The 27,329-nt window shown below is 43.0% G+C and overlaps 3 protein-coding genes across 5 annotated transcripts; 1 reads left to right on the forward strand and 2 right to left on the reverse strand.

Annotated features, from left to right (window-relative positions):
* Positions 1-820: 820 nt before the first annotated feature.
* Positions 821-13,951, reverse strand: ppp2r1bb (protein phosphatase 2, regulatory subunit A, beta b). 2 transcript variants are annotated; one of them, XM_030107846.1, is made up of 15 exons: positions 13,811-13,951; positions 13,092-13,182; positions 12,879-12,979; positions 12,382-12,614; positions 12,097-12,244; positions 11,853-12,008; positions 8,182-8,296; positions 8,022-8,092; positions 6,336-6,470; positions 5,201-5,374; positions 4,977-5,037; positions 2,890-3,044; positions 2,635-2,774; positions 2,449-2,543; positions 821-2,333 (listed from the first exon to the last, which is right to left on the reverse strand). In XM_030107846.1, the coding sequence occupies exons 1-15, from the start codon at positions 13,886-13,888 to the stop codon at positions 2,317-2,319; spliced, it is 1,770 nt and encodes a 589-aa protein (XP_029963706.1). In that variant the 5' UTR covers positions 13,889-13,951; the 3' UTR covers positions 821-2,316. The 2 variants fall into 2 exon arrangements, with proteins under 2 accessions (XP_029963706.1, XP_029963705.1); XM_030107845.1 differs by having other exon boundaries at positions 2,449-2,540; positions 2,632-2,774.
* A 429-nt stretch (positions 13,952-14,380) lies between these two features.
* On the forward strand, positions 14,381-16,226 carry med29 (mediator complex subunit 29). The gene is made up of 4 exons (XM_030108590.1): positions 14,381-14,577; positions 14,701-14,759; positions 14,838-14,922; positions 15,716-16,226. The coding sequence occupies exons 1-4, from the start codon at positions 14,416-14,418 to the stop codon at positions 15,941-15,943; spliced, it is 534 nt and encodes a 177-aa protein (XP_029964450.1). The 5' UTR covers positions 14,381-14,415; the 3' UTR covers positions 15,944-16,226.
* A 2,483-nt stretch (positions 16,227-18,709) lies between these two features.
* mlf1 (myeloid leukemia factor 1) lies at positions 18,710-26,812 on the reverse strand. 2 transcript variants are annotated; one of them, XM_030108562.1, is made up of 8 exons: positions 26,649-26,812; positions 24,733-24,898; positions 20,693-20,737; positions 19,928-20,014; positions 19,718-19,846; positions 19,483-19,642; positions 19,144-19,282; positions 18,710-18,972 (listed from the first exon to the last, which is right to left on the reverse strand). In XM_030108562.1, the coding sequence occupies exons 1-8, from the start codon at positions 26,693-26,695 to the stop codon at positions 18,903-18,905; spliced, it is 843 nt and encodes a 280-aa protein (XP_029964422.1). In that variant the 5' UTR covers positions 26,696-26,812; the 3' UTR covers positions 18,710-18,902. The 2 variants fall into 2 exon arrangements, with proteins under 2 accessions (XP_029964422.1, XP_029964423.1); XM_030108563.1 differs by lacking the exon at positions 20,693-20,737 and having other exon boundaries at positions 26,649-26,808.
* Between the last annotated feature and the right edge of the window lie 517 nt (positions 26,813-27,329).

Below are 27,329 nucleotides of genomic sequence, written 5' to 3' on the forward strand. Positions count from 1 at the left end.
AGGGAATGAGGGGGAGATCTGAGGAGATTAAAAAAAAGGAAGGTTGAGATTCTCATAAAGATCTCTGCCGTGTGATTTATTGCCCTCATCGTCCCTGCCGACTGCTCGTTTGGAATTAGCAAAAACGGTGGGGCATCTCAAATCTGCTGCACGTTGCAAAAGATGACAAAAAAAACAAAAACAAAAAACAAGTGATAATATTGCCTGAAGACAACTTGTTGGAGAGAGAAAAAAAGAAGAGCAAGCCTGTTTTACTTCACTTACACAAGAGAAGCAAACATCCGCTGTGAGCCCAGCCCTTATTTTGCAGCGTTCCCCTCCACAGCAGTAGTCAGGTTGGGGGCAGGTGTCAGCTGCAGATCCTGCCCCCGCTGCACGCCCCCCCCCCCGGCCTAAACAGCCCCCAGGACCCAGGCTTTCATCTCCTCAGCAGCTGCCTGCCGGGTCAGAGCGCGGCAAATAGCAGGCCGGCAGCGTCAAGATTAATCCCACATTTTCTCCACACATTTACAATTTCAAAAACAAAGCAGCGCGCTTCGAAGAGACAGAGGCCGCTCTTTACTCGGCATCGGGGCTGATTTCATGCTCTCAGGTAATCCTCTAGAAAACAGCACTTCAGGTAACTTCAGAGTAGCAGGTAACACATGAGGTGTGATCAATTATTCATGTAAAAACCATTTAGATCATCAATAAATCTGTTCCAGTGTGGCCGTGGTTAAAATAGGATCACTTCTGTTGTTGCCGTACAACAATGTGTCAGTCAGACTGACGGGGAGCTCTGCTGTCCAAACAGTTGTGAAAAAAAAAAAAAAAGGCAACACTGATTCCATTGTGTTACTTTATTCAGATCAAGAGACAGTAGTACAGCATCCCAATTGTGAAGAGAATCCAAAATAAAAATAAAAAGCACAGCCTTCATGGTACAGGACAATCAACAATCAAGGTTTATTCAAGAGAACAGAATAAGAGGGAGGAGGAAGAACAGCAGGAGCATTTCAGGGAAAAGACAAAAGTTTCTCTTATCAACACAGATGATACATTTACTCAACCCGCCCAACACTGACCCACTCCCACCCCATAATAAAACATTATGCAGCCTTACGGACACGCGCTCCCTGTCCCCCGTCCCACTTTCTTTGAAAGCATGCACTTGTTGTCTAGCTGTGGAGATTTTGAAGCCTTCGCGCTCACCGACTTAATGCTTTAGCGCCTCGTTCAGCGGAGGACCGAGCGTGGATTGAAGAGAAACACTCACGGCTGTCGTCGTTTTCCTACCGTCCCGTACAAAGAAGAGCAGAGCTGCGTCTTTACAGAGCAGGACAGGTGATAAAAGGTTTACCCAAGCAGACTGGAACAAACAAAAAAAAAAAAAAACCCAACTGTTTATCCGAGTCATTGGCACACAGATTTGGAGCGATGCTGAGAACACATTGAAGGGAAAATCACAACCGATTTGGAGGAGGGAGAATTCTAAGCGACGCTTTAACCGCTGAGCTGGTCCCCGTAACACCGGGCCAAAATCATTCTTTGTGTTGGACCGAATGCGTCTGTGAAGCAGGGGGACAGACGGGCTCGTCTGCTGGATGGAGCTGCTTTCCATTCATAGGTCCATGCAATCACTGCAGTTCATCTGATTCCATGCGGTTAACGGACACCCCAGTATGTCTTTTGTACATTACCGTCCTGTGAAGCACTTGGTGGACAACAGGTTTGGTCTGCTGGAAACACAAACAGGCCGGATCTGTACGGACCTTTGAGTCGCTCCTTTGGAGAGCCACAACAGTGTCTCTGGGAAAAGGGCGCTATCAAAGGGCTGATTCAGGACCCAGCTCAGCTAAACAAACACCTTGTTGCACCATCTGCTGCTGCAAAAAAAAAGTTTCCACCTCGCGTTGTGAGAAGAGGTGCAGCGGCACAGAGAGCGAGCGAGGACCCGGGGCCCCACTGGGGCGCAACAGTGGCCGAGACGTACGAGGGGGGAATGTGAGAGGTGGAGGGGAGGGGAGGGGGGCTCTGGTTATTGATGCCTAGCGAGTACAGTAGCACATTAGTCAGCATGCACCACTTATTTTAGCTTCATCACACTTTGTCTTTGTGAAAGCAACCATTTACAGCAAAGAGGAAGGTTTACAAGAAGCCTGTGCTATGCCTGGACAGAGACAGTAAAAAAAAACACAAAGGATGAGGATAAAACAAGTGTTAACAGCTTTCTCTACACATTAACCAGTTGTTCCTGAACATCAATAAATATCTTGTAAAACTGTTGGGAGTTCTTGTCTTGGGCGGGTCTCTGCTTTAGTCGTGGTGGGTTGGTTATTATTGAAAGGGCAGAACTGAGGAGGAGGGAGAAAATACAGAGCGTCAATAATATTGCCACAACTTCATGAATACATTATTTATCATCTGCGTTCAAAATCTGAATCCAACGATGAAAGAGTTTCTTCTCACCACTAAGAGCCTCCTGGGCAAAGTACTTGACGTCCATGTCTTGGTCTGTAGCCAGCTTCTCCAGCACCGGCTTCACTTCTGCCTGAAGGACGCTGAAGGGCAAACCAAGCACCAAACGTTTATCGTCTCATCGTTTCCCAGAGGAGAAAAAAACACTGCAACACTAAAGGAGAACCAGCATACCCCTTTTCGATTTTGGGGCCGATCTTCTGAAGGGATTTGGCCACGTTGAAGCGCACGTTGGCCACTTGGTCGTTGGACATCTTGAGGACCACCGGCAGCATCTGCTTGGTGATGATCTCGTCCCCACACGTCTCTGACAGAGCCTGAGACACAACAACCGCAGCACAGGACGTTCGTGTTTGAGAGGCTCGTCTTGTTTTATCTGACACGTCTGAAGTGTCGCAGAGGAGACAAGAAACTCTCCGGCTGCCGACTCACGTTGATGCAGAACAGAGTGGTCATCCTGTGGAGGTAGTTGGGGTCGTTGGCCATACCCAGCACTTTAGGAACGATGGTGTTCTGAGCCCACTCGGTTCCAAACTTGTCCACCAGCTTCATGAGGTTACAGGTGGCCGCCTCTCGAATGGCGTACACTGCAAAACCACACGGGCAACATTGTGTGTGAAGGGATTAAAGGACGAGTGGTGAACAACGTGTTTGGATCAGCCGGGTCACGAGGAGAAACAAAGAAAGAGCACACTGGATAAGTAAACGAAACACGAGAAGATCTGTGAGTGTTACTACACAGTAAAGTAAATTCAGCTGCAGAGCAGCGACGACATGGTGTAGCAGGACTCAAAAGGAAAAAAGGTGGACTTGTTGGCACTCAAATGTGACATGTTAGTTAAAAAGACGGCGTTTCAACCTTAAACACCAACTGAAAACCAGCGTTTAAAATGGAAACTGAAGGGTTTTGAGGGAACATGTCAGCCATGTTTACATCTTTAAAAAAAAACCCAAAAAAACAGAAATTTCTAAATGAATCCCTGATGGATTAAAATAGTTGGTGCATCAGTCTGGATCGTTTTTATTTATAGCTCAATAGTGTCGATCAGAGATGCCAAACAACTGACCCATCAGGGGGTCTAACTTGCTCATGGGTTGCATACGGACAAAGAAAACATTAACTGCTTTGTTAAATCCAAGGAACTGCTGAATCTATTTTTTTCAGCATTGGTACGATAAGAAAACAGCATATTGTGTCAAGCTGCAGCGAGTGGCATCAACGTCAGATCCACAGTGTGTCAGTGAGATGCTAAACACTGCAGACATTCTGCAGCCAAAGGAGCAAAATGAGTCACAAGATCTGTCAAAGAACAATTCAATTTTAAAATATCAGGGTATTTTTTAATGCTTATGTAAGATGTACATTCAACTTATGGTCGTGTTTCAGTGCAAAGTGCTTTGTGAAATGATTCAAACAGTTCATTTATGGATTACCCTGCTTTCTTTAGGTGATCAATCCTGATGAAAGTCTGGCTCTGTTAAGTATTGCAGTGCCATTCTCACCCCGTTTCTAACCGATAAGCACCAGAAATCACTGCATTCAAATGTTGTGCAAAATGTTGAATGAATGCTCTTTGTATCAGAGTGATTCTTGAGGTCCTGTCTTCCTTTGAAGGGCTTACGTAAGGGTGGCCCAGCCCTCACCCCAACAACACTGACACACACACAGCTCACACACACCAGCAGCATTCCTATGATGTAACCCAGCTGGCCCTTTGTCCTCAACAGCCAGCGTGTGTTTCTCTAATTGGAAAACTCCATTGCTGGGAGAACACTTCATGCTCGGCACTAAAACCGCACAGAGGACAACATTCTGCGCTGGAACTTGCAGCTGACAGTGTGATTCTTCAGCATTTTAATATAGATCATTGTCTTCGAGCAGTTCAAAGTGTTGAAGGAGAAGATCCCGGGGTAATCTCACACTGAGTGACTCGACTGCGACTGTCAAGTCCACGGACAACAGCATAAATCCGCAGACTGCTGTCTGCCTTAACTTTCTGATACTTGGATTAACCCTGCTCCGACAGAGCAGCACAACTATTCACTGGTGACACTAATTCTGGAAACAACTTGTCTAAACTGCTGTACTACTGCAGGTGTAGCTCCCCTGATCTCTGCTGAGGCACAGCACTGTGCAGACTGCCACATCTCATCTGCTCTCTCACTCATTCCCTCACGCTCCTCAGTCGCTTCCCTCTCACCCCAGACACACAGCAGCAAAAAACAAAGACGAGCTTGCAGAGGTGTGTAAAGGAAATCAGCAAATTTAGTTTGAGTTGTACACAAGATCAAGCAAGGGTACCGTGACAGGACTTATTACAGAAGCAACAGGATCCTAAAGGTCAGGGGTGGAGGTGTATCTTAATAAATTACAAAAGACTGAGGCATAATGAGAGGTCAACTTGCAACTGGATTGCAATAACATTAAATAGGGTTATATGTTGATAAACTAAAAAAAATAACACGTTGTGTTTTGTTGTAATGACATGATGCATAAATTTTAGGTGTGAATTTCTTACCGTGGTCAATGAGCCAAGCCATGCAGAGAGTGTTGAGTTTCTCATCGAAAAATTCCACTCCCTGAAGAGACAAGCACACGGGAGTTACGTTACGTCCAATAACGCACGCTACAATTTATTCCCGTGTACTGGTGATATTTGTTTTTCCACACTGGGCTCATTAGGGTGACATCTCGAACATATTTCGTGGGTTTCAGCCATCTTTTCTAGCCTCTGCTACTCACCAGCTGTCCTGCCAACAAGGGCATGTACTCTATGATGGCGAGCCGGACCCTCCACTTGGCGTCCTCTGCCAGCTCCACAATGGCTGGCAGCAGGGACTGTGACAGCTGACGGATGCCGATCACCTCGTTCACACAGTCCAGGTTGGAGATGATGTTGAGACGCACCTCCGGGCACTGCCGCAGAAACACACACACATTTCATTACTCCATAAGAATGACATGTAAGAATTAGATGGATGGGTTTTTTTTTTTAGATGCAACCGCACTAATTCCACGCCTAATGTATACGCTCCAGGCATTGAATGTGAAAATAATTCACCCCAGCTTAACAGCAACAGTCCTTATTTGGTGAACTGCTGCAGGAGCTGCAACTGCTAACAAAACCTTTTATAAAAGTTTCAGACCGAACAATAGCTCGCTGCTTCCAGACACACTTGTTAACTAAATGGAACAGAGGAGCAGCAAAAAAACAAAAATCTTCCATTTAAAACAGAGCTCTGAAATGAACCGCTGTGACTGAAATGACGCTCTTCCAGTTCTCTTCAACAGTATGTTCGGATAGATGCACCCGTGGTTTCAGATTTGGAAGTCAAAGCTGCCAGTTTGGATAAAAAGCCAATTAGACGCTGAGGGATCGTAAACAGGAAGACGCAGAACAAACGTAGATCCAAAATATTAATCTGTCAAACCAGCTATGTCTCATCTCAGTGCGTTAAATCTGAAGAGATGTGCGTTACCTCTGGTCAACTGAGGTCATTGAAACTTACAAGAGCCTATAACATTGTTTTAATTCTTTTCAAACACGTGCTTCATACTTTTCAGTGTTAAAACAACCGATGTGGAAATACTTGGCAGCTGAAATCAAAACCCTGTTTAGCCTACTTATTTCTCGGTGTGCAGAGTACAATCAATAAAATATCTGGGTGAACAAAACATCCAATGGATGCTTCTGGTTTCAAGGTTTCAGTCTGGCTGCCAACGGCATGAATCATCCTCCCGCCGAGCCAGGTGGCAGCCAGGTACATCTGCTGGCTTTGGCCGGTCTCAGGCACCGCCATGACAATTTCCAAAGGTCCGCTGTGTATTACATATGAGAAAGAGAAAGCCCACGACTGAAAACGTGCACGTCCTTTACCTCGTCCTTGAGCTGGGCCAGGAAGAGAGGCAGTAAATGCTCTATTGTGTTGTCCTTGCCGAGAATGGTGGACAGGCCCATGATGACCGAGGCGAGGGCCGACTTCACATGCTGGTTGGTGTCTGAGACAAGCTCCTGGTGGCAAACAGGCACACAGGGGACACACATCAGCACAAAGAAACGCACGGGCGGGACAGAAAGCAGGTAAACATCAACACGACGACGACGACAGTCTTCACAACACACACCAAGAGAGAGGCTGTAATTGACGAGAGTGTAAATACACAGTAAAATGGACATAATACCAGTGGAGACCAGCAGTCATCCCACAACAGTAGGTGGGGAAAAAAACAAAACCATGATGCAGGCAGAAACAGAAAAGGGTGTAACATAACCAAGGGCTGGAGAAACTGCTAACTGCTTCTCAGGCACTCGGTACTCAAGACAAGCATTCAAACGGCTAGCACGAGGTAAACCATGCAACATGCATCAGATGTATGAGGGTCAGGTGACTGAGTCGAGACATTGATAGTCTCTTTTTTTTCTAGAAGGCATCCATCTCATGCATGTTCCAAGCCTCTCTCACTCATTACTGGGCTTCGTTAGGAGCTTGGTGATGACAACCTTTACATTCATGAGTGTCGATATGGACAGAGAGCTAAAACATGCGCGACTACAATTGGAGGTCACTGCTTTTATCAGTCTGTCAAGACATCATTTATTTCAAGAATATTGCTTTAAAATGGTTCTGTGACATTTATAAGCTGGTAATAGAAAAAAAAAGTCAGAACTTATTTAAATCGCTACTGATATTACTAAAAGAAAAAAAATCTCAACTGGTAATGAGGTTTCCTCTTTTTCTTTGAGTCCAGTAGGCTAAAGTGAACTTGGTGGTAAAACCAAAACAACACTGCCATCTGCTGTTTGCAATCTGAACAACGTGCAAATGCACAGTGCATTAGTCTGATCTGTAATTGTAAATCATATGCCCAGAAATGGAAAAACTAACAATTATTCACTAAAAGTAACATTTACGGACATACTGAATATTATCTATTGCGATGACCGTTGGGTACACTATGTGGATTCTACAGAATGTACTGGAGTTGATATCTATTCCAAACCAGTGCTTCAAAGCAACAATGTATCATTCCTGAAAAATCATCTGCTGCATGTTTAATATCTTTAGGTTTGACCAGTTTTGCACATCAACTGATAAAATAGAAGCTCCAAGAAAAAAAAAAAAAAAGTGGGCAAGAGGTAGACGGCCTGTGAAGCAGCAGCTTATAAATCATTAATCAAGACAGGATTTATGCGCTTTAAAGAGCAGTTTAGTGGTTCAACATAGATCTACTGCACTTCGTGCCATAAGCACATTTTTATGTAACAGACAATAGCATAAAAACTTTTAGTACACTCATTATTCAGCTATTACGAGCAGAGCACTGCTTATGTAGCCTGTTTTGTCTACTGCTGCTGCTGCTGCTTACAGACTTGAGATGTCAGCATTTTCAGACGTTAAAAGATGATCAAAAAGCAAAGTCATCAACATGATACCAGAGCAATTTATCGGCACCAACAGTCTGGGGAAACGCCAGACAAGTCTGATTCAAAGTATCCTGTTTATGTGATGAGTGAGGCTGCAGAGAAGTGCCACACCGTGGCAAAATGAGGTGTTTTTCTCACCTTGACGCAGGGCAGGATGTGAGTCATGATGATTTGCTCACGATTGTCCTCTGGGAGGTTCTCGCAGAATTCTGAAAATCAAAACAAATAAATTGAGTTTCGCACAAGTTCAGAAAAATGTGAAACGGACTCTGGGAGAAGCTGAAGCAGGCTCACTCACCTTTGACTTTGTTTGCTGCAGCAGCACGGACCTCGGCTTCACAGTCTTTCAGGAGGTTCTGGAAAGCCGGGACCAGATCGTTCTTGGTGATCTCTGGCCCCACTGCTTTCTGGAGCTGCATTCAGGGAAATCAATATGGGTCAAAAACTTGGCGAGTTCATTAAACCAGTGATAGTGACCAAACCAAGGTCAATGTTGAACTCTGACCTACAAGCAATTTGTGTTTATATTAGGGATGCACATAGTTAACCATTTAACCGTTAACCGATAACAGGAACTTTGACCGGTTAATACTATCGGCAATTTTTTTTTAAGCCCCAGCTGGAGCGGAGCTCTCCACAGAGCCGTGCGTCTTCATGCACGCTGGCATTATATTACAGATATCAATGACTGCGCTGCAGATGACACCTTAATTCACTGATTAATTCCAGGTGCCTTCATGTTGTACAATAGGGGAGGGTGTGTATCTTTGTGCGCATTTACGCATGTGGCACAAAACCGGCGTTACACTGAATATTATTTTTTATCTCCAGACGCCGCGGGTCGTCCAGATTCACAGTGAAATGGTTCGGTATGAAGCCGCATCATCCAGATAAATATTAAGCGTCATCAGAACTGTTTAAAAATCGGATTTCAGAAGCTAAAACTTTATTTTGGAAATTAATCAGAACACAGATCACCAGCGCGCTCGCTCTCGACATAATTTAAAAAACAATAGGAGATGATTGAAGCCTAAAGTACTGTTAATTATATCTAAATCTTGTAGCTTTTTTTTTTTTACATTTTAGATGAGAATTTGCTGTTATTGTAAATCTGCAGTTAAGCACCGGACTGTGCCGAGTCAGTCACTCACTCGGAGCGCACATTTCCGTGTCGGAATGGTGGGATGTCTGCGTGTCGGAATAGCGGTATTTCGGAATGGTGATCTGTCTAAATGGTGGTGCGTCGGAATGTCGGAATGGCAGCATGTAACCACCCAACAGGGCGTTTAAAGGTCGTCCATGCTTCGCGTCGCTTTGGAGCCTCGGTGCTCCACCGATGCGCACGCTCTTTCAGTGCGCGTTCCGCAGGCGCAGTGTTCCACACATCCTTGAGAAGCTTTTCCGGCACTACAGACTGTTTATCTGCTCCTTTATGACAGATTATTTAGAGAAAATTAAGCACATACATTGTCAGTAAGTTATCATTTAATATTAAAGTTTATTTAACCTTTTTTTTCTCTCTTTTTTTCTGAATCTCGGGGGCGGCGCCGGAGCGATTCTGTCGGCAGACCTTCTCCTCCCTCCAGACAGTCTGCTGTCTCCGTCCACGAGATTTTCACTCTGGTGTGTGGAGCGATCAGGCTGGAGCTCCGGCTGCCGTCACTTTTACCGTCATGTTTTGTTTGGTGTGGCGCTCTGGCGATGCGCGACCTGCGCGCAACGCGGTCACAAATTCTGGCTGCTGCGCGGACGTCCGCAGATTGGTCCGTGCAGACCAATGCGCAACGCACACCCACGCAGATATGTGAAACATGGACGGGCCTTAAATCTTATCGGTTAACGGTTATTAACCGGTTAAAGGGCGTCGGTTATCAGTCATAGAAAAGATATAACATGTGCATTCCTAGTTTATATCAAGTTTATGAAAGTAAAACAAAAACTGAGAAAACAAAAGTTGGCTGTTAGTCGTGATGTCAATGATTAAACAGCCAACTTGATGACGAAGGCCTGCTCTAAAGGACATCTTCACAGTTACAGTCACTTCACTGTCACGAGACAGTTTTTACAGTGGTGCATGTTAATGTCCTGAGAACATTCAGCAGCGAGGCGATTCTGTGGTGAAATGCCTTCAGACCGTCACACTGAGAGGTCAGCACAATAAAACCTCTGGATGAATCTGAGGGGAATAAACAATCATAATCAACAGCGAGCTATTGATACTTTTTGAATTCGAGTATTCCACAGGATAATTCAGTGATTAACTGGATAATACACAAAGCATCAACATTTTTAAGTTGGAAGTGATCACAAATTTCAGACATTTTTTACTTTTTGTGGAAACACTCTCCAGTCTTTTCTCCGCTTTCAGCCATAGAGACATTTTTTTTTTTAACTGTGAGTTGTGTGCGTCATTGTTTACAGTCCATGTAGAACACGATCCCTGAGGCAGAACAAAATTGATTTACTTCAATGAATAACTTGAGGCAAAAATAAATGCCGTGAGTATTTTTTGTAATGGAATTACTCCATTTCCATGAGTTGCAGCTCAAATGCAAATTGTAATAGGAATATGGTGTGAGGGGTATAAAGGAAACTAAGATGTGACATTATTTCCTGCCACTGGACATTGCCTCTGCTTCAACGGCTCCACAAAGTTTTTTTACTGACAAAATTTCATCTTGCTTTTTCCGTTCTGATTCGTTTCCATTTTCACTTCTCTACTTCAAACTTTACTCAAAATCTGTGCTTATAATCCTAATGCTGTGCTTTGTGTAACGCTGCTCTGCTTCGAGACTGTTCCGAGTCGGAATGACCTATATTGTCCGTCAAAAGCTCCAATGAGAATGCAAATCCATGTGCAACAACATCACACGGGCCTCTAAATGTCTGAGTAGAGCAATCTGGAGCTGAGTGCTATGGACAAAGCACAGTCAAGTCTTTACTGATTGTGAGGTTCTGCTGGCATTTACAATATTAGACATTCCTAAGACTGAGATTTATAAACCCAAAAACTTCAGAGCTTCTTAAAACAACGTGACTCTTGATGGTGGTAAATTACTAAAATAGAACCATACGCGACATTTATTTTTATTTGGACATTATATTACAAAGGAACACTAAACGCAAGTAGTATTATTTTGCATCAGACATAACTACATTCATAAACTCACCGATTTGAGAGAGGAGGAATGGAGAACCATTTTTAATTTTAGATCAAATTAAGATGATTTAAAAATAAATACATTCTGCATGTTGAAAAGCATAAATGGCAACATGCACTGGATTCATCAGGATCCATACAAACCACAGGAAGCAGTTTGTAAGAAAAAAGGTTATGATTTCAGCATATGTGCTTTGCTATGAAGTTACAGTGATAAAACTGAGACGGCATACAGAGTGTTGCAGGACATCCAGCGAATGGCCAAGCATCACATTACAATTTATAGACATATTCTCTTTAGGTTCTCACACTTTGACCAGTGCATCAAGCACACTACTGAGGGAAACTAACAAATAAACTACAACTTTTCCATTCAGCAATGATAGAATAAGTCATCAGAAGCCACTTGTAGTATCTTGCCCCCTGCTTGTAGCTCGTGGGGATCATCAGCCAAGTAAACAGCTCTATTGTGTCTTATTGTGAAGCACTTAGTGAATTTTGAGTGAGAATTTACTTAGCAGCTAAAATGGCAAAAATCTATGCGAAAAGAAAGTCAAACACTACAGGACCTCATTTGATAAACCTTTTTCATCAATGATTTTGCAATAGATTTCAACATTTCTGGGCCAATGTAGTTTGGAACAGAATTCCTGCTCTAAGTTATATCAAGTAAAAAAAATAAAATAAAACTAGACATTGAGTTAAAAGATGCTGGAATCAAAGGTTGCAATGCTCTAGGAATTTCAAAGCACCTCTAAACCGTTTGCCTCAATACACATGCTAATTTGAGTGATTAAAAGTCTGTTTACCTCTGAAAACTTGTCAGCCACCATGTAACGGACTCTCCAGGATTTGTCTTCTGCAGCCTGGCGCAGAGTTGGCATCACCAGGGTCTCAAGGTCCTCTTGAGGCAGCAGAGTGGCAATACTGACACAAGCCTCCACTGCCAGCAGTCGCACTGAGTCCTGATAAAACAAGGATACAGAAACGTTGAAACATTGCGAGATTTTACAGCCACACAAAAGGTGAAGATAAAGGAATGAGTACTGATACCTGCTCATCAGATGCCAGAGCAGTGAAGAGGGAAATTATGTCACTTTTTACATAATCCAGCTCCAGGACTTTAGCAAACTCTCCAAGTTTAGATGCCGCCGCACGACGCACCATAGGGGTGTCATCTGAGCACAAGGTACGGAAATGCCTAGGGACAAGCACAAATATATCTCGGTAAGAAGCCCGAAACAAATTACACGGTGTCTAAATTACACTGTTAATATACATCCATTCTCAAAGGGATATGAAACACTCGATCCACTTCTAATACAATAAACCACTTACTGGCGGATCTCTGCTTTGACGGTGCTGGAAACACGTGGATAACACACACTGAAGAGGCCGCAGGCAGATGTGCGAGAAGTGAACCAGTCACCGCTGGCAAGCCGCTTCACGAGAGGCTCAAAGTGTACTTCCAGATCAACTGGACAGTGCTCCTGAGAGATCTTCCGCAGGGACTCCACGGCTTTGTCTCGGACTACTGTCTCTTCCACTGTGGCTAAGCTCTCAAGAGGAGGCTGCAATAAAGAAGAAAGAACATCAGTCTGGATTTCAAGTTGAGGCTAACAAATTGCACTGAGACCAATTGTGGAAGTCTTTGGTGCTTTACAGCTCATGTTCCATAGACCAAAAGAAAGGCATTGAAAGCAAAACAAAATGAGAAAGTGATGGATCCAGTCGTAAATGATTAGATATGACAATGTTACAAATGAATATTTGATTAGGTTATAGTAGATACAATGTTTCATTCAACACCCATTCCTTTAAATCAGCAAACTTACCAGGAGACAGTGGACGTACTCCGGCCCTCCCACCAACATGGTGAAGTTCCCAAGTTGCTCAGCCAACGCCAAGAGCACCTCATCTTCATCATAGATAGTATCTACACACGAGTGAGAGAAAATACTCATGAAGCAACTAGTTTTGTTAGCAATCCCATCAGTGGGAGATCGAGTTCATACTGAAGGTTGGAATGACGCATGTGTCATCATTACCTGTGAGGAAAGGAAGGAGCTCAGTGCGAGTCCGCTCTACACCGAGAGCCAGGGCAATGGTGGACAGCTTCTTGATGCTGTTAAGACGTAACTGCGGGAAATACAATAAATTGAGAGTTTCCTCACAACGAAATCTGAATACACGAGTTGACGATTACATCCAGCCTCAACTTGTTGACGCATGAAGAATTTACCCGAAACTCGGGCTGGTGAGGGGCTGTCAGTGTCACCGGCGGCGAAACAAATCTTTATGTTAAATATAATTTAAAAGACCACCCACTTGGGTGACTAGGTTTTGTACGGTAAAGAATACGTTTTTCGTTGAATTGTAGGGGGAAAGCTCTGTAACGAATGTGTTTTCCTCACTGAGGCCTCGGAGGCTCCACTGTTATGATTGCTAACATTATTGTAGCGCAGTAAGCTAGCAGTCAACCAATAACCCGTTCTACCTGACATCTCATTCTAATTTAGAAACCCAGTGATGTATGTCTAATTTAGAGCCAAAAATCTGATTATAAGTCTTGCTAACCATGCTGGAAGTGGACTAAATAACGGGATTGGTAAGACAGGGTGCGCCCGGCAGAAGGTTCTTGAAAGGCCTCGACCGGGAGCGCTAACTAGCTAGCTAGCCAGCTCGCAGCTAAGAAAATGCCATGAAAAACTTTGATTTTACCGTGCAAGATGAATGATAATGAATACCAAGAGAAATGTTTCACTACCTGAACGTCCTCATTTCGCAGTTCATCAATGAGAACGGCGATGGGGTAGAGAGAATCGTCTCCATCGGCTCCTGCCATTTTGGATCTGCTGCAGTTTTCGAATGGCGCTGCTGTGCTGCACTACGGGGTTTCTGCCGAGGAGCCCGCACGGCCCCTCCCCCTGCACTGCTGCATTCAAGGAACCTCCGAGAAATCAGATCTCAAAAACAAACCATGTCTGGTGGTCTGGTGAGGCATGGATTAAAAAAAAAATCTTATTTATTTTTTTTTACATATTTTACATTTCATCTCCAAATACACGAAAATACATTATCGCAATTATTGAATTTGATCTATTTTAATTACCTCTGCTTTACTAAAATAATGCTCAAGAAGATACTATTTCAGTAACTATGTACTCTTGCATTTATCGCCAAAATATTTTATAATGGTTATAAATACTCGTCATTTATTATTATTCTCTTAAAAACATATATTCTGTACGAGATAGAAATTTGTAGAGAAATAGAAAAATAAGAGCGTTCCTATTTAATTTCCGGTGCAAACGAAGAGGGCCTCTTATGTTGAAAATCAAGGAACCGGAAGTCTTTACCTCCTCGGCGAAGATGGCGTCGCAGCAGCCGCAGCCCGGCGGACCGATGTCTCAACCCGGACTACAACAACCCGCCTCGATCCAGCAGCAGCAACAACAACTGAGTCAACAACAAGACTTCGATCCCGTTCACAAGTTCAAGATGCTCATCCCGCAGCTGAAGGAGAGCCTGCAGGTAAACGCAGCCGCCTGGCGCCAGGCGGAGTCCACTATCCAGCCCCCAGACAAAGGAGAAAGTAGCTTTACCGTCACTGTCACCCCAATCTGCACATAATCCCAGTTTGTGTTTCATTTTCAGAACGTGATGAAGATTGCATCCCTGAATTTGGCCCACAACACGAGCATTGATAACGGCATGTGAGTACTGTGGAGGAGGAGGGGAGCTTTATGAGGATAAACACCTGTGATTATAAAGTTGTATTTCCTTCTGTGCAGTAAAAGCAGCGACACGTCTGTGCAGCGCTTCGACAAAAGTCTGGAGGAGTTTTATGCACTTTGTGATCAACTGGAGCTATGTTTGGTAAGACCTGTCTCATTATTACATTTCATTAGTATTCTCATGTGATAAGAGACCTTCAGTACCAAACTCAATGAATTGACTTTAAAATCAAAGCACTTACTCTCTCTATTTTCTGTGCACAGCTGTATCTACCTCAAACACAATTCATATCTTCACTAGTGGCATTTTAAAATATTCATTGCATGTATTTCAACTTTTTGATGCTTTTAACTTGTTTGCTCGTTTCACGTGCAACACTGTATGAAACTTAATTACAGGTCATATTTCTCCATAAAGTAATCAACATTGCATTAGATATGTGTCAAATTTATTCTGTAAAACAAAGGACACCAACATCAACATAAAACCGCTGCCATCAAGAACTCTCTTCAGTGTAAAGGACAATGGAACCGAGAGACAGTCACATACTTTCACACACATTATCGACCTGTGTGAAGAAAACAGAGTCTATGAAAATCTACATGTTCACAATCACAGGGGGAACATGCACACTCCACACAGGCCCATCCCAGACTTGAACCCACAACCTTTTTGCTTTGAGTTCTGTACTTATAAATAACAGAGAAAATTCAAATTAGAGTTTCAAGGACAGAGCTTCAGTTTTTAGACATCATATTCGTGATAACATGTAATTTATAATGATGAGCATTGGTGTCAGTGCACTTACCAGTGTGGATATGAAAGTTTTCCCCCTTCCTGTTGGAATAGGATGAATTCCAACCACCAAAACTTGTGTGTGTAGCCCTGCCTGTACTGTACCTCCACTCATTAAAAGCATCTGTCGTCCCTACAGCGGCTGGCTTACGAGTGCCTCTCTCAGAGCATCGACAGCGCCAAGCATTCACCCAACCTGGTCCCGACAGCCACCAAGCCGGACACAGTGCAGACCGAGTCCATGTCCTACGCCCAGTACCTCTGCATGATCAAGTCCCAGATCTCCTGTGCCAAAGACATCCACAACGCTTTGCTGGAGTGCTCCAAGAAGATCGCAGGGAAGGGACAACCTCAGGGAATCATGTAGAGATGGACTTTCTGCATCTGCTGATTCATATGACAGATGGTCAGCTTTCTCCCATCTTTAGATTTTTCCTTTTCCTCCTTATCGGCTGATATATTGTTTCATATAACAAGACCCTGTATATTTCGTTGAGAGTATTTTTGTTAAATTATTTCCAATGAACTCGGTGTAAATATTCCCGATGAAAAGGTCAATACTCAGACTGACCAGCAGGTGGAGGCAGAGATTCAGTTTCAGTATTTTGTAGTATGTTTGTACTGATTATTAAAGCTTTTTCACTGATTGATTCCTTCTTATTCATTATGCGTGGGGAAAAAAGGCAGAAATTAATGTACAATGTGGTTGTAGCTAGATTTATGTGCAGTACTGTGCAAAAGTGACTAAAGATTCAAAGTTAAAGCAGACAAAATCATCCTGTGAAACTTTTTTTTTTTTTTGAAGAAGGCATTTTGTTTGAACGTTCTCTCAAACATCTTTCAGGTTGAAACGGATATTCTGTGGATGTAATCATTCAGGTTCACATACCAAACAGACTGGATGATGTTGAGATCAGGATTCTGTGGACTGTACCTTTACTGTCAGGATTCCTAATCTGTCATATTACCTAAAGACAGCATCGAATGGCACTGGCTATATTAAGGTGACTATATTTTGTTTTCAAAAAAGAGGAAACTTGGCAATGCCTCAAGATACTGCAATGATACTCCAAGTTTACTAATAGATGCTGTGTTATTTTGATACATTCAAAAATAAAATACTTTCCATAACGAAAGTGACAAATTTAGAAACGCTCAGTTTACACGTTTTCTATTAAGCCTAAAATAACCTCTCTTTGACAATCAGTGTTTTAAAAATATCTCTGTAAAGGAATATTATGTGACACAATGCCTCTTCTGTAATGAAAATCAAAATACAACCACCGCCAGCATTTGTTTAAGGCGTGTTTGCACAGTCCTTTATGATCCACTGCAGGGTGCATCCTTCACAGTCCATCACGGCTCAGAAAGACTCAATCGCTGACAAAATTTGGAGTCATCAAACAAGTACTTGCTCAGACATTAGGCTGAAGCTCAGAGAATGCAGAGGGAAGCCATGAAGAAAGACCCCGTCTGTCAGCTTCTGGCGACGATACAACATGTGGAGGAAGACAAATTCCAGTGAAAAGAGGAAAGGTGTTGCAGGTATTTACCATTCGCTGAACAAATGGTAAATACCTCACATTTTGGACTGCCAGCTAGCACAGCTTAACATTTTCTTTTTGTTTTTGTAGCAGTTCTACTCTTTTCAGTTGTAGTTGTTTTGACCTGCATAAGTCGTAATCTATATAACTCCTGTTGATGAGGTGGCTCATCAGAAGTTTCAGTCCGTAACGTGTCACAGTAAAGACATAAGACCTTGACTCTTGCCGGTTGTATTCCTTGAATGATTGTTTTTCCGCGTCGTCCTGCTGTGCCGAGGCTGAGAGGTTGTTGTCGTCTGACATGCAGGCACGTGAGACGGGAGCAGGGCAGGCCTGCAGCTGTGGAACATCTCAGACTCATCTGAGCCACTGACAAGTGCTCAGATCCAAAAATACCTCCACGGGTCAGTACCAGGCGCACAAGGTTTATCACAATGCAGGGCCACACGAACAGAGTTTTCTCATCGTATTCAGTATTTCAATCACCTCATGAGGTGAAACTGATTTGTTTCTGATTGGCAGACAAATAAAAACCTCACTGCAGATACAGCAAATCTTAACGTTTTTATTTTCAGACAGCCTGTTTTGACAGAGACTTCACCGTGGAAGCTTGTGGAAAATATACAAGAGATATAGCTCAAATTCTTGAGAGTAATCCATACGTCGACACGAGTCTGTCCAGTGCAGAGTTCATCAGATGAAAAACAAGACAAACAGAAGCAACAATAGAAAAAAAAGGGAAAGGTAGTAGTTCTTTCTTTTTACAAAGATTACAGCAGATAAAATACATCATCTAGAAGATCAGGTACCTGACAATATAGTTACAGACACTGTAGATATCATCCAAGTGCATCAGTGGAGTCAATGTAACTCACTGCATTCTCTTTATTGCTGCAAAATAATAGAAACTGCCTAGAGGTGGAAAGTCTGAAGGACATCTAACTTCATTCTGAGATTCAACATTATGACAGCCATTAAATATTTACCTCAGCGTTCTTATGTGGGAGTGAGAGAACAGAAGCCCAGCTCACTTAAAAGTTAATTCTTTTTATGTTGGTCAGAAACCAAAGCGTATCCGGTATATTTACCTGGTTTTGTAATTAAAAATAAATTTTGTTTGATAGTAACATAGAAGACAGAAAGACACCAAAAGAAGGGTGGTACTGTTTCATCACTTGACACCTTATTTCCTGTATTACAAGAAAATCTTGATTTATAACAATATGCTTGGGGTTTTTCTGGATTCAAACAGGAAAGCATGCAGGAAAAACATGAACAGCAGTAATTCAGAATGCAGATGGGTCACAACGTGTAAAACCACTGATATAATTGAACTAGTTTAAAGTAGAGATCAGTGTCCTGTGTGTGTGTGTGTGTGTGTGTGTGTGTGTGTGTGTTCTTGTATTTCTATCCTTGTCGGGGCCAAATGTCCCCACAAGGATAGCAAAACGTGGAACGACGTGCCTTGTGGGGACCTTTTTCCGGTCCTAAGTAGGAGAAACAGTGTTTTCTTGACCATGTTGTTGTTACTGGAAAAAGTAAAAGTGCAAAAACATTTCTTTAGGGTTAGGCTTTGTTGTGGTGTGGGTTAGGGTTAGGGTAAGGGTCAGGGTTAGGGGCTAGACATGAATGGGAGTCAATGGACGGTCCCCACAAGGATAGAAATACAAGACCGTGCGTGTGTGTGTGTGTGTGTTTTGTCAGTGGGTTGTGGGGAAAGGCATCAAGGCAGAATGTATGCTGTTTGACAGACTGTAATGAGCACACCCATCACAGAGGACTTTACTGCTTTGTGGGGTCTGAGTCTTTGATTCTTCTTCTTCCCTCAGCGGTGTTGCTTTTTCCTTGGTCTCTGTAAGAAACCCAAACAGAGAAGGGAATAAGTGATCAGCCGCTGGTGTCTGTATCGCACTATGATAACAAAAAGCTTCACTCTATGCCCGTGTCTGTCTGAGGGCTCCACTTGTGTGTCATAGGATCCTGCTGTGAAAGCCTCTGGCCCGTCTTCGGTCTGAAAACTGACCTGTGGTCCTGCTCCGGACCGGTGATCGCAGCCTGGCGAGCGGCACGGGGCTGGCGTTCCTTCAGGCGGGACATGGGGCAAGACGACTGAAACTTTGACACCTCCTGCTGCCACTCGTCGTCAAAAGACTGTGCTTCAGCTGAGGACGGAGGATCACAGTCATGTCAGGCAGACTGAAATAAAACTATGTGAAATAAAATTCAGAATGAGTTTGTCTCAAAAGTTGTATTCTATTTTTGATACTGGAATTTATGTGGAGTTAATATTAACACAGCTGACTCCTTCATTACAAGAGGGTTTCACCTCCAGACAATCAAGACACGACAAGCTTTAACATACACTCGTCCATATTCTGAAAGTCCTGGTTGAATTCCTTCTCCCCTGTTTTTTTGTTGATTTTCTTCTCGACAACGTGTCCCCGGTCCTGGATGTGGTGACCGATTCTCATTTTCTCCAGACCACTTTCAGAGTCTTTGATCGCCTGTCGGGTTTCTTTTATCTGGAAAACAAAAACATTATTACACCCTGTACGCAGAGAAGTGTTTCCATTATAAATATACTGATGGGCACTGACCCCTCCAGGAGCACGGCGTGTCGTTGAGGTCGCCTGGAAGACCTTGGGGGGCTCATTTCCAACTTTAGAGTAAGTCATGACCGATGAAGAGCTGAACGAGTGTGAGCTTGAATCTGTAGATGCGTTGTCCTGAGAAACGCACAAAGAGAGCACACTATGAGGCTACGAGTGAGCGCCAGAGCTGGAAATCATCTGCTGAGCGGGACTCACAAAGTTTCTGTGCATTTCGTCCAGCCTCATGTTTCTCATGTTGGACATCATGCTGTCAAACATACCGAAGGGATTCCTCATCATGTCCTGCGTGAACACAAAGTCAGAATCACAGGAGACGATGACGGAGTTGAACGGCTGGACTCGTGTGCCACCTGGTCACTTGGCATTATCAGTCCATAAACGCCTCCGTCATGTGTACAAACACACATGCACATGGGGCTGTGGGCTAAATGTGTCGTACATGCGTGTCGTCTGGAACACTCTAACCTGGTTATTCAGATTTTAACACTTCACTACATGCGACCCACTGACATTCATCATAACACCAGCTACCAAGTCGTGTTTATTGAGGGTTTTTCAATACGCCGATTGGATATGGCCTGTTTCCTCCAGTTCTGTAACTCTGATCTCAATGGCCTTGTTGTTAATGATAAATCTCATTTGCATTGTGCTGGAATCAATAAATGGACTTGACTGTGTGATTTGACAGAAATAAATATTAATGTCTTTGTGAATGTTTTTTTTATGAGGCATTTGAATTGATAAATCCTCATGAAAACAACATCAGAAAGATGCTGTCCGTACATTCAGACACAAACTGAAAAATGAAACCAAACAAAATGAAACCTTTAGAATTTCTGTGAGCGAGAGACTTTTGTAGCCATTCAGTGAAGGAAAGAATGAGCTACAGAGTTTATGCGTGCACTTAGCCGGCATGCGTCTGAATGAGGGCGGAGGTAAACAGGGCAGGGCTCTACTGACCGAAGTGTCAACACTGCCAAAGGGAAACAGTGACCGGCTCATATCCTGCGAATGAAAATGAAAATATCAGTTCAGCAAAATGGTGCGATGCGGCGTCTGAATACTTGTGTATTGTTACACCCACTCGTTTAAAGGCCTGCGCCGATCATAAGAGCAACGTCTACGATAGTTCTACAGAAGTCTTTACCATTTTTCAATACTCATACTAAAGGAAAAGTAACGACTTGGTTATTGTTACAGAACAGCCAGACGACATCATAACTCACACTACGTCCATGATTCATCCTGGAATCAGGTTCCATGAATCTGCACTTCATAACTCACTGAAAAAATATGCACCTTGAAATCCTGGGTCATTTCTGCATGTTTGTTGCAGCAGCTGCCAGTAAGCTGCTAAGTTGTGCTACACCAGTGGCTAAGCCTCTGACACGGCTTTCTCTCCTCATGGCCTGAATCACGGCCACTCGAAGCAAGGAGACGCTGAGGAGTGAGCCGCCTGCAGCCTTCAGTCAGACTCCGCGTTCCCGGTGCCAACAAACGGCACAGGTGTTTGTGACCCCCGTGGTCCTGGATAAGCGTCTCAATGGCCATCACTATGTGTGTGAGCGCATTTTCTGGGGGTGTGATGCGCAGGGGCATTGTGCGTAATCAGTGGGGTGTTGAATGACTTGTGTTCCACGTGTAATTGGGTCGCATTGCCAGAGATTAGTGTGGGTTTAACACTGAAACTGAGCCTCATTCTGGGAAAGGCAACAGTGGCCAGGCGGGACCAGTCAGGACGGGGATCTAACAGGGGTCGGAGAGTCCAAGGCTGCTCTCTCAGCTCTTTTCAAAGGTCAAGCTGATGCAAAATGCTCCTGACTCGTATCTATGAAGCCTTGTGGCCAATTTTATCCCACAGTGGCATCTATGAACTAATAAATGCCAGTTACATATCTGCCTGCATTATATTTAGACTAAGGGTGAGCAGAGGAGAGACTGAGGGCACAAAAGAGAGAACACAGGCAGGACCGATGGTCTGCACATTACTCATTATTTTGGGCTGTCTAGACTCTGTTGAGCTGAGATGAACGTTTCTGTCTCAGTCCATCTCACAATAAACATGACTGTGATTCACAATGCATGCCAGATATTTACTAAAAGTGCTGTTTTTATTTTCTCAAGATTAAAATCAGTCACATCTTCCTCACCTCTCTTTCTTATCCTCAGTCTTTGTTCAAACTTGGTCACCACTTAACTGATAACTTGACGGGTGTAAGGTCAAGCAAGATAACTAGTCAAATGTCATCATGTCAGCATCCAGGAAATCCTCAAATGGGAAACATGTTTGCTGAATATGCCATGTTTTACAAGACATGCTTATGATGTGTTAAAAGCACACATTTGTATATTGCTGATGATAACAATGCAATGAAAACCAGATGAAAACAGGTGTGATCTAATACTTAAAGGCTGAAGAGAAATGGGAGGAGGTTGAGACTGTTGTCATGGTGATATAGAGGATGTAAGAAAACCAGAGTTTCCTGTTCTGGGGAACTATTTGTGTGGAGTTTGCATGTCTTCTCTGGGTTCATGTGGGTTTTGTCAAGCTACTCTGATTTCCTCCCACGGTCTAACACATGGCACTTTAAACTGTCCTTAGATGTGAATGTGTGCATGTGGTGATAGTGCTTTTTGCCCTATGATAGATGGCTGACCTGAGCTCCTCCAGGGGTTGATAAAATCACATAGAAGATGGATGGACAGACAGTGTTTCCTCACAGAATATGTATGAAGTGTGTGAGGATAGAGTTGATATTTGATTTGAACATTAATCTGAGAGACAGTGCCATGTCTGTCTGGTTTGGAGACCGCAGAGCAGACCACAGAATCAAAGAAAGTGCACGTAACTTAGGAAGATACTTGAGCATCACCAGACGGCACTTTTGTAAACAAGAGCTCAGATGAATGACTGCTCTGAAAAGTGATATGAACTCGGTTGTGGATACTGGCAAGAGACGGCGAAATGCGAGTACTCATAGCAGCCTTGGAAGTTAATACCGGGCTTATTTCTCCACTGGGAATCTAATGCTTAGTAAGACAATACATGAACAAGTACAAGCCCTACAGCATTATCAGGCCTCTGTGTGCGTGTGTGTGTGTCATTTTGCATGCTGTGATTGTGTGTCGTTTTGGCTCTGACCATGTTTTCGTGCCGTATGTGTGTGTTTTACACGGACTTTTGTGTACACGTTTGTGCCTGTGATATCGGAGAGCAGTTCGAGAGCGAGCTGTCTGTCATCTAGCTGCTAATGCGCCGGCGCTGCCAAGGCACGTTCCCCGAAACAGATGGACGAAAAGAGCAACAATGAGAAAACAAGAGTGTCCATGACATCGAAACACGCCTCTACAAAACCAAGAGCACAGCAGCACAGCTCCAGACCTGTGACCAGAGGGCAAGCACTTCTCCTTATCTGCAGATAAATTAGTGAGTGTGAGAGCAGAGAGGATTTGGTGATGAAACTGTGGAGCCTTATATTGACTTAGGCTGGATCCACAATATCTTTCTGCAGAGCTGGTGCTCTGTTTTTCATGATTAATAATTAATCAGATTATGCAAATGGTTAAAAAAGAGTGAGCTTCTTCTTTTTGTTTCATATGCACAAAAACTCTAAACTTGACATAGTCTTTCTTCAACACTTCATTATGTTGTACCTTGAAACAATGCAGTAATATTTTGACATCACTAACAGTGTTAAAGATGGGTTAAGACAGAAATTATGACATAAAGTCAAAAACATGAGTTCAGATACAAAAACAATAGGTTGAGTTGAGTTACCATAATGAACAAATTCACATTACTAGAAGCAAACATTGAGCTACATTCTCATTCAATGAAGCACACCAACTCTTGCAGCCCTTTTTTTAAAATGAAAACAATTATCGTGGGCACACAACAACCTGTCAAGAAGTGATTAACAAGTCAAATAACATATGAAAGCTATCCCAAACCAGAAAACTCTTCCTCATATTAGATCTCATTGTTTGTTTGGATGGGCATCTTGCAGTGTTGCACCATTTCACTCTTTGTCACGGAGTTCATCAGTCATCACAGCCCCTCCTCAGCTGGCATCGGCTACTTAATGGCACCATGCTAATGATGAGAAAGTAGCCGGCCGGCAAATGAGGCCAGACTTCTGATGAAAGTCATTACCAAGGGCAAATATACAGGCTATGGTGAGGGAGTGGGATTAAAGCAGGTGACGGGGACTAAGATTGATTTAGCACGGACAACTGTGAATTGGAGAAGCAGATGTGGAAAAAGGTTAGTGGGTACAGCTACCCACCTTCTTACTGCTTATCTGTATCTAAATTCAAGTGTTGTACTAGGTACAAGTAGCAAGTGTGTACTTTCATATCATACCTCTCATAAACTTTGCAGCAAGAATACATATGCATGGACTTCAACATCTTGTGCTGTCACTTAGGGAATAGTAGCTATTTATGTATTGATTACTGAACCATCTTCATTAGCCTCCTGTGTGCAAGTATGGCGACCAAATCAGCAGAGTTTTCTTATCTACAGAAGAAACAACCCAGAGATATTTGGTGATGAACTATATTTTAATCCGCATTACAACTCAGAGGTTCATCTGAGCAGATCAAAGCAGAACTATCTGCACTCTTATTGGTGTGTGTTTGCACTTGCAAGAATAGTAGTGTGTCAGTGGAACAACGGACTATAAATAGGGCTCCTCAGGGCTAGATATAACTTAAAGAGGCCAACAGGGCTGCCCTTCCACAAAATCAGAAACTCACATGGGCCCCATACCTTAGTGGGCAGCGTTCCAGTGGACAGCTTCCACTATGATCTCAGTAAATTTAGCACTTCTTCCAGCTGTGTGACTGACGCTTTATCCATTGTCCCATATAGACCCAAGTTACATGCAGGTTGTTCACGTCTGTATGAAAACCATAATATACTATGTCTAGTTGTATGACCTTACAGATGAACAAGGACCACTCAAAGCTGCAGTTATCTTTTCAGTGCACGTTCTTACCCTGTGCTCATTCCTCAGCGCATGGGAAGGACTGGGATGCTCTGCCAGGTCACGACCGCCATGGTGCCTCCCATCTGTTATGCTGGGCATTATGGGCCCCCCGAAAGGCTCCGAGAAGCTGCGCATCATCTGCCGCATGTGTTCCCTGTGCGCACGAAATTGATCCCTGCAGGAAAGGTAAAGGGAAGTCAGGAAAAACAACACCTATAAATTCACACAGGATGATAGTGAAAATTGCACATCAAAGCACAGACATACAAATGAAAATTTTGTAATTACTGACCGGCTGTGTGTATATTTGACAATGACCTCTGTTCTTCACTTCAGCTTTGAGCTTATTAAAGATGATTCTTCAATCAAGATAACACAAAAACGAGGAGAACTCCAAAAATAGCTTCAACCATCGCCACTGTTCATCTTAGGTATTGGGTCAAGTGTGGCCACACTGACTTAGCACGCACTCACCCAAGCAATAAATCAACCGTACTGCAGCAGTGTCTGCCTCTACTACTGATTGCATTCTCTAGATTCCAAAGGTTGATAGAATTATGATTTCATTCATTCCCACAATACCACTACTATATCCCTGCAAAACGGCTGAAAAAACAGTGAGACCACAAAAGTGCTGCAATGCATAAAGTATGAATTGAAGAATAAAATAACAAACAATCACACAAGTAAGACAATTCAAGAGATTTTATAGAGTGGCCTCATTTACATTTGAAACAACTTTCAGCAGGATTGGAGTGAGGGTATGCCCCCAATCCCCATTTTGGTTTTAGTGATGTACATCAATGTGCTCGTTGCTCCCCTTCATTGTATTTGAACAGAGTATAGACTTACCTGTTGATATACTTCAAAGACTTTCTGTGTTATGCAGTAAATAAATAAAAATAAAAATAAAAATAAAAATAAAAATAAAAATAAATAAATAAATAAATAAATAATACTATGTGATCAGTAACAATGTCAGAACAGTATAGTTCAACCAAATATCAGTGTTGATAGTGAAAAATGACTTCAAGGGGCTGCATACATTCCATCTTTAGTTGGCCAGACTGGCAAAATAGTGCCATAATAACTTCTAAATTCAAACTTAAAACATTTTATTTATTGTGGGACAGACAAAAATCTCTACATTTTCACAAAACCACAAAATTACTACAATCTAAAAATAAAGTCAATTTTTATGATACCCTCTTGTGCAAAATACAGGGAAATGTTAAAAAATGAAACAAATAAATAAATAAACAACTGTTTTCTTTAAAAAATTTTTTTTTCACAATTTACTGGCTGTTTGGTTTGAAGTCTCTTGCGGGCCAGTTTTGGCCCACGGGCCTTATAACTGACACGACACCCCTATATACACCCCAGGGGTGAACCCCCTGGACTCACTCCTGGTTTTGAGGAGTTCAGATTTTAATAATAATCACTGTTCCTCCTAACATCATCTGTTGCTAGGCAACAAGGTAAAGGGTGATGGTTTAAACAGCTGTAAAACATAAAGCGCAGGGGTAACACGACAGTAAAACCGACAAGTTGTTCATTATAATAGGGCATAATTCTCGCAACTGACAGCCACAGTTAATAAATTAAACGGCCCATCTTCGAATAAATGATAATTAAACCCTACATCTGTTACCTTCTGGGGCAACCGACTTGTTTGTTGACAGCGGGCTATTATTACATTAATAACGTCACTTTACAGCGTTTTATTCTTAGCTTGTGCCCGCACGGTGTGTGTTGTCAACACAAAAAGCCTATACTGAATATTTGTTATATTAAAATGAATATACATATTCATTTCATATTTAATTAATTACATAAACGGACATGAAAGGGGCAAAAAAAAAGAAAAAAAAAAAGGCCCAAATATGGTGACAGTGACAGTTTATTACAAGTTTTCAGACACTCACGAGAAGAAGGGATCCTCGTCGAGGTCTCTGTGCATGCTGTTGAACATTTCCGCGGCTTTCCTGTGTGCTTTGAGGAGAAGTGGGATGAAATAATCCGCAGTCCGTCCGCCGCGGGGGTCCCTGCCTGCCTGCTGCAGTTCCACGACAGGCGGATTTACAGCCGCGGTCACTCTGACAACCTGCCCACGTGACGTCCGCCCAGCCCTCCTATTGGCTGGATATTCCCAGCGATGAACGGGTTCCATTGTTGTGAGTGGCTGCCATGGCAACGACGTTCTAGAATTCTCTCCTGAAACTTGGAATTTCTTTGTCGGGATTGTACAACTGTCCCCCAAATTTGTGGAAGAGCTTATTTAAGTCATCCAGACAGTGACTTAGTTGCTTCTGTGTATCAACTGCTGCCAGTTCACAATGGAAGAAACTCTGATTAGGTCTGGGAGGCTTTACATGAGGGAACTCTCCAGGATTAAATTACTAAACCATTTGGAATCCAGAGTTGAGTCCTGTTTTGGCACTTGTCGGGTGTGAAGACATGTGAAACAGCCACTTGACATGCGCGATAAAGCCACGCACATAAATTTCCCCTCTCTTCAAACAAGTACTCATACTGTCAAATTTAATGTGTGCATTTGCCTTGGTGAATCACTTGCGCATTCTTATTTATTATTTCATTACAGCACT

Source organism: Salarias fasciatus, chromosome 14, assembly GCF_902148845.1.
Source record: "Salarias fasciatus chromosome 14, fSalaFa1.1, whole genome shotgun sequence".
In the NCBI taxonomy this organism is placed as follows: Eukaryota; Metazoa; Chordata; class Actinopteri; order Blenniiformes; family Blenniidae; genus Salarias; species Salarias fasciatus.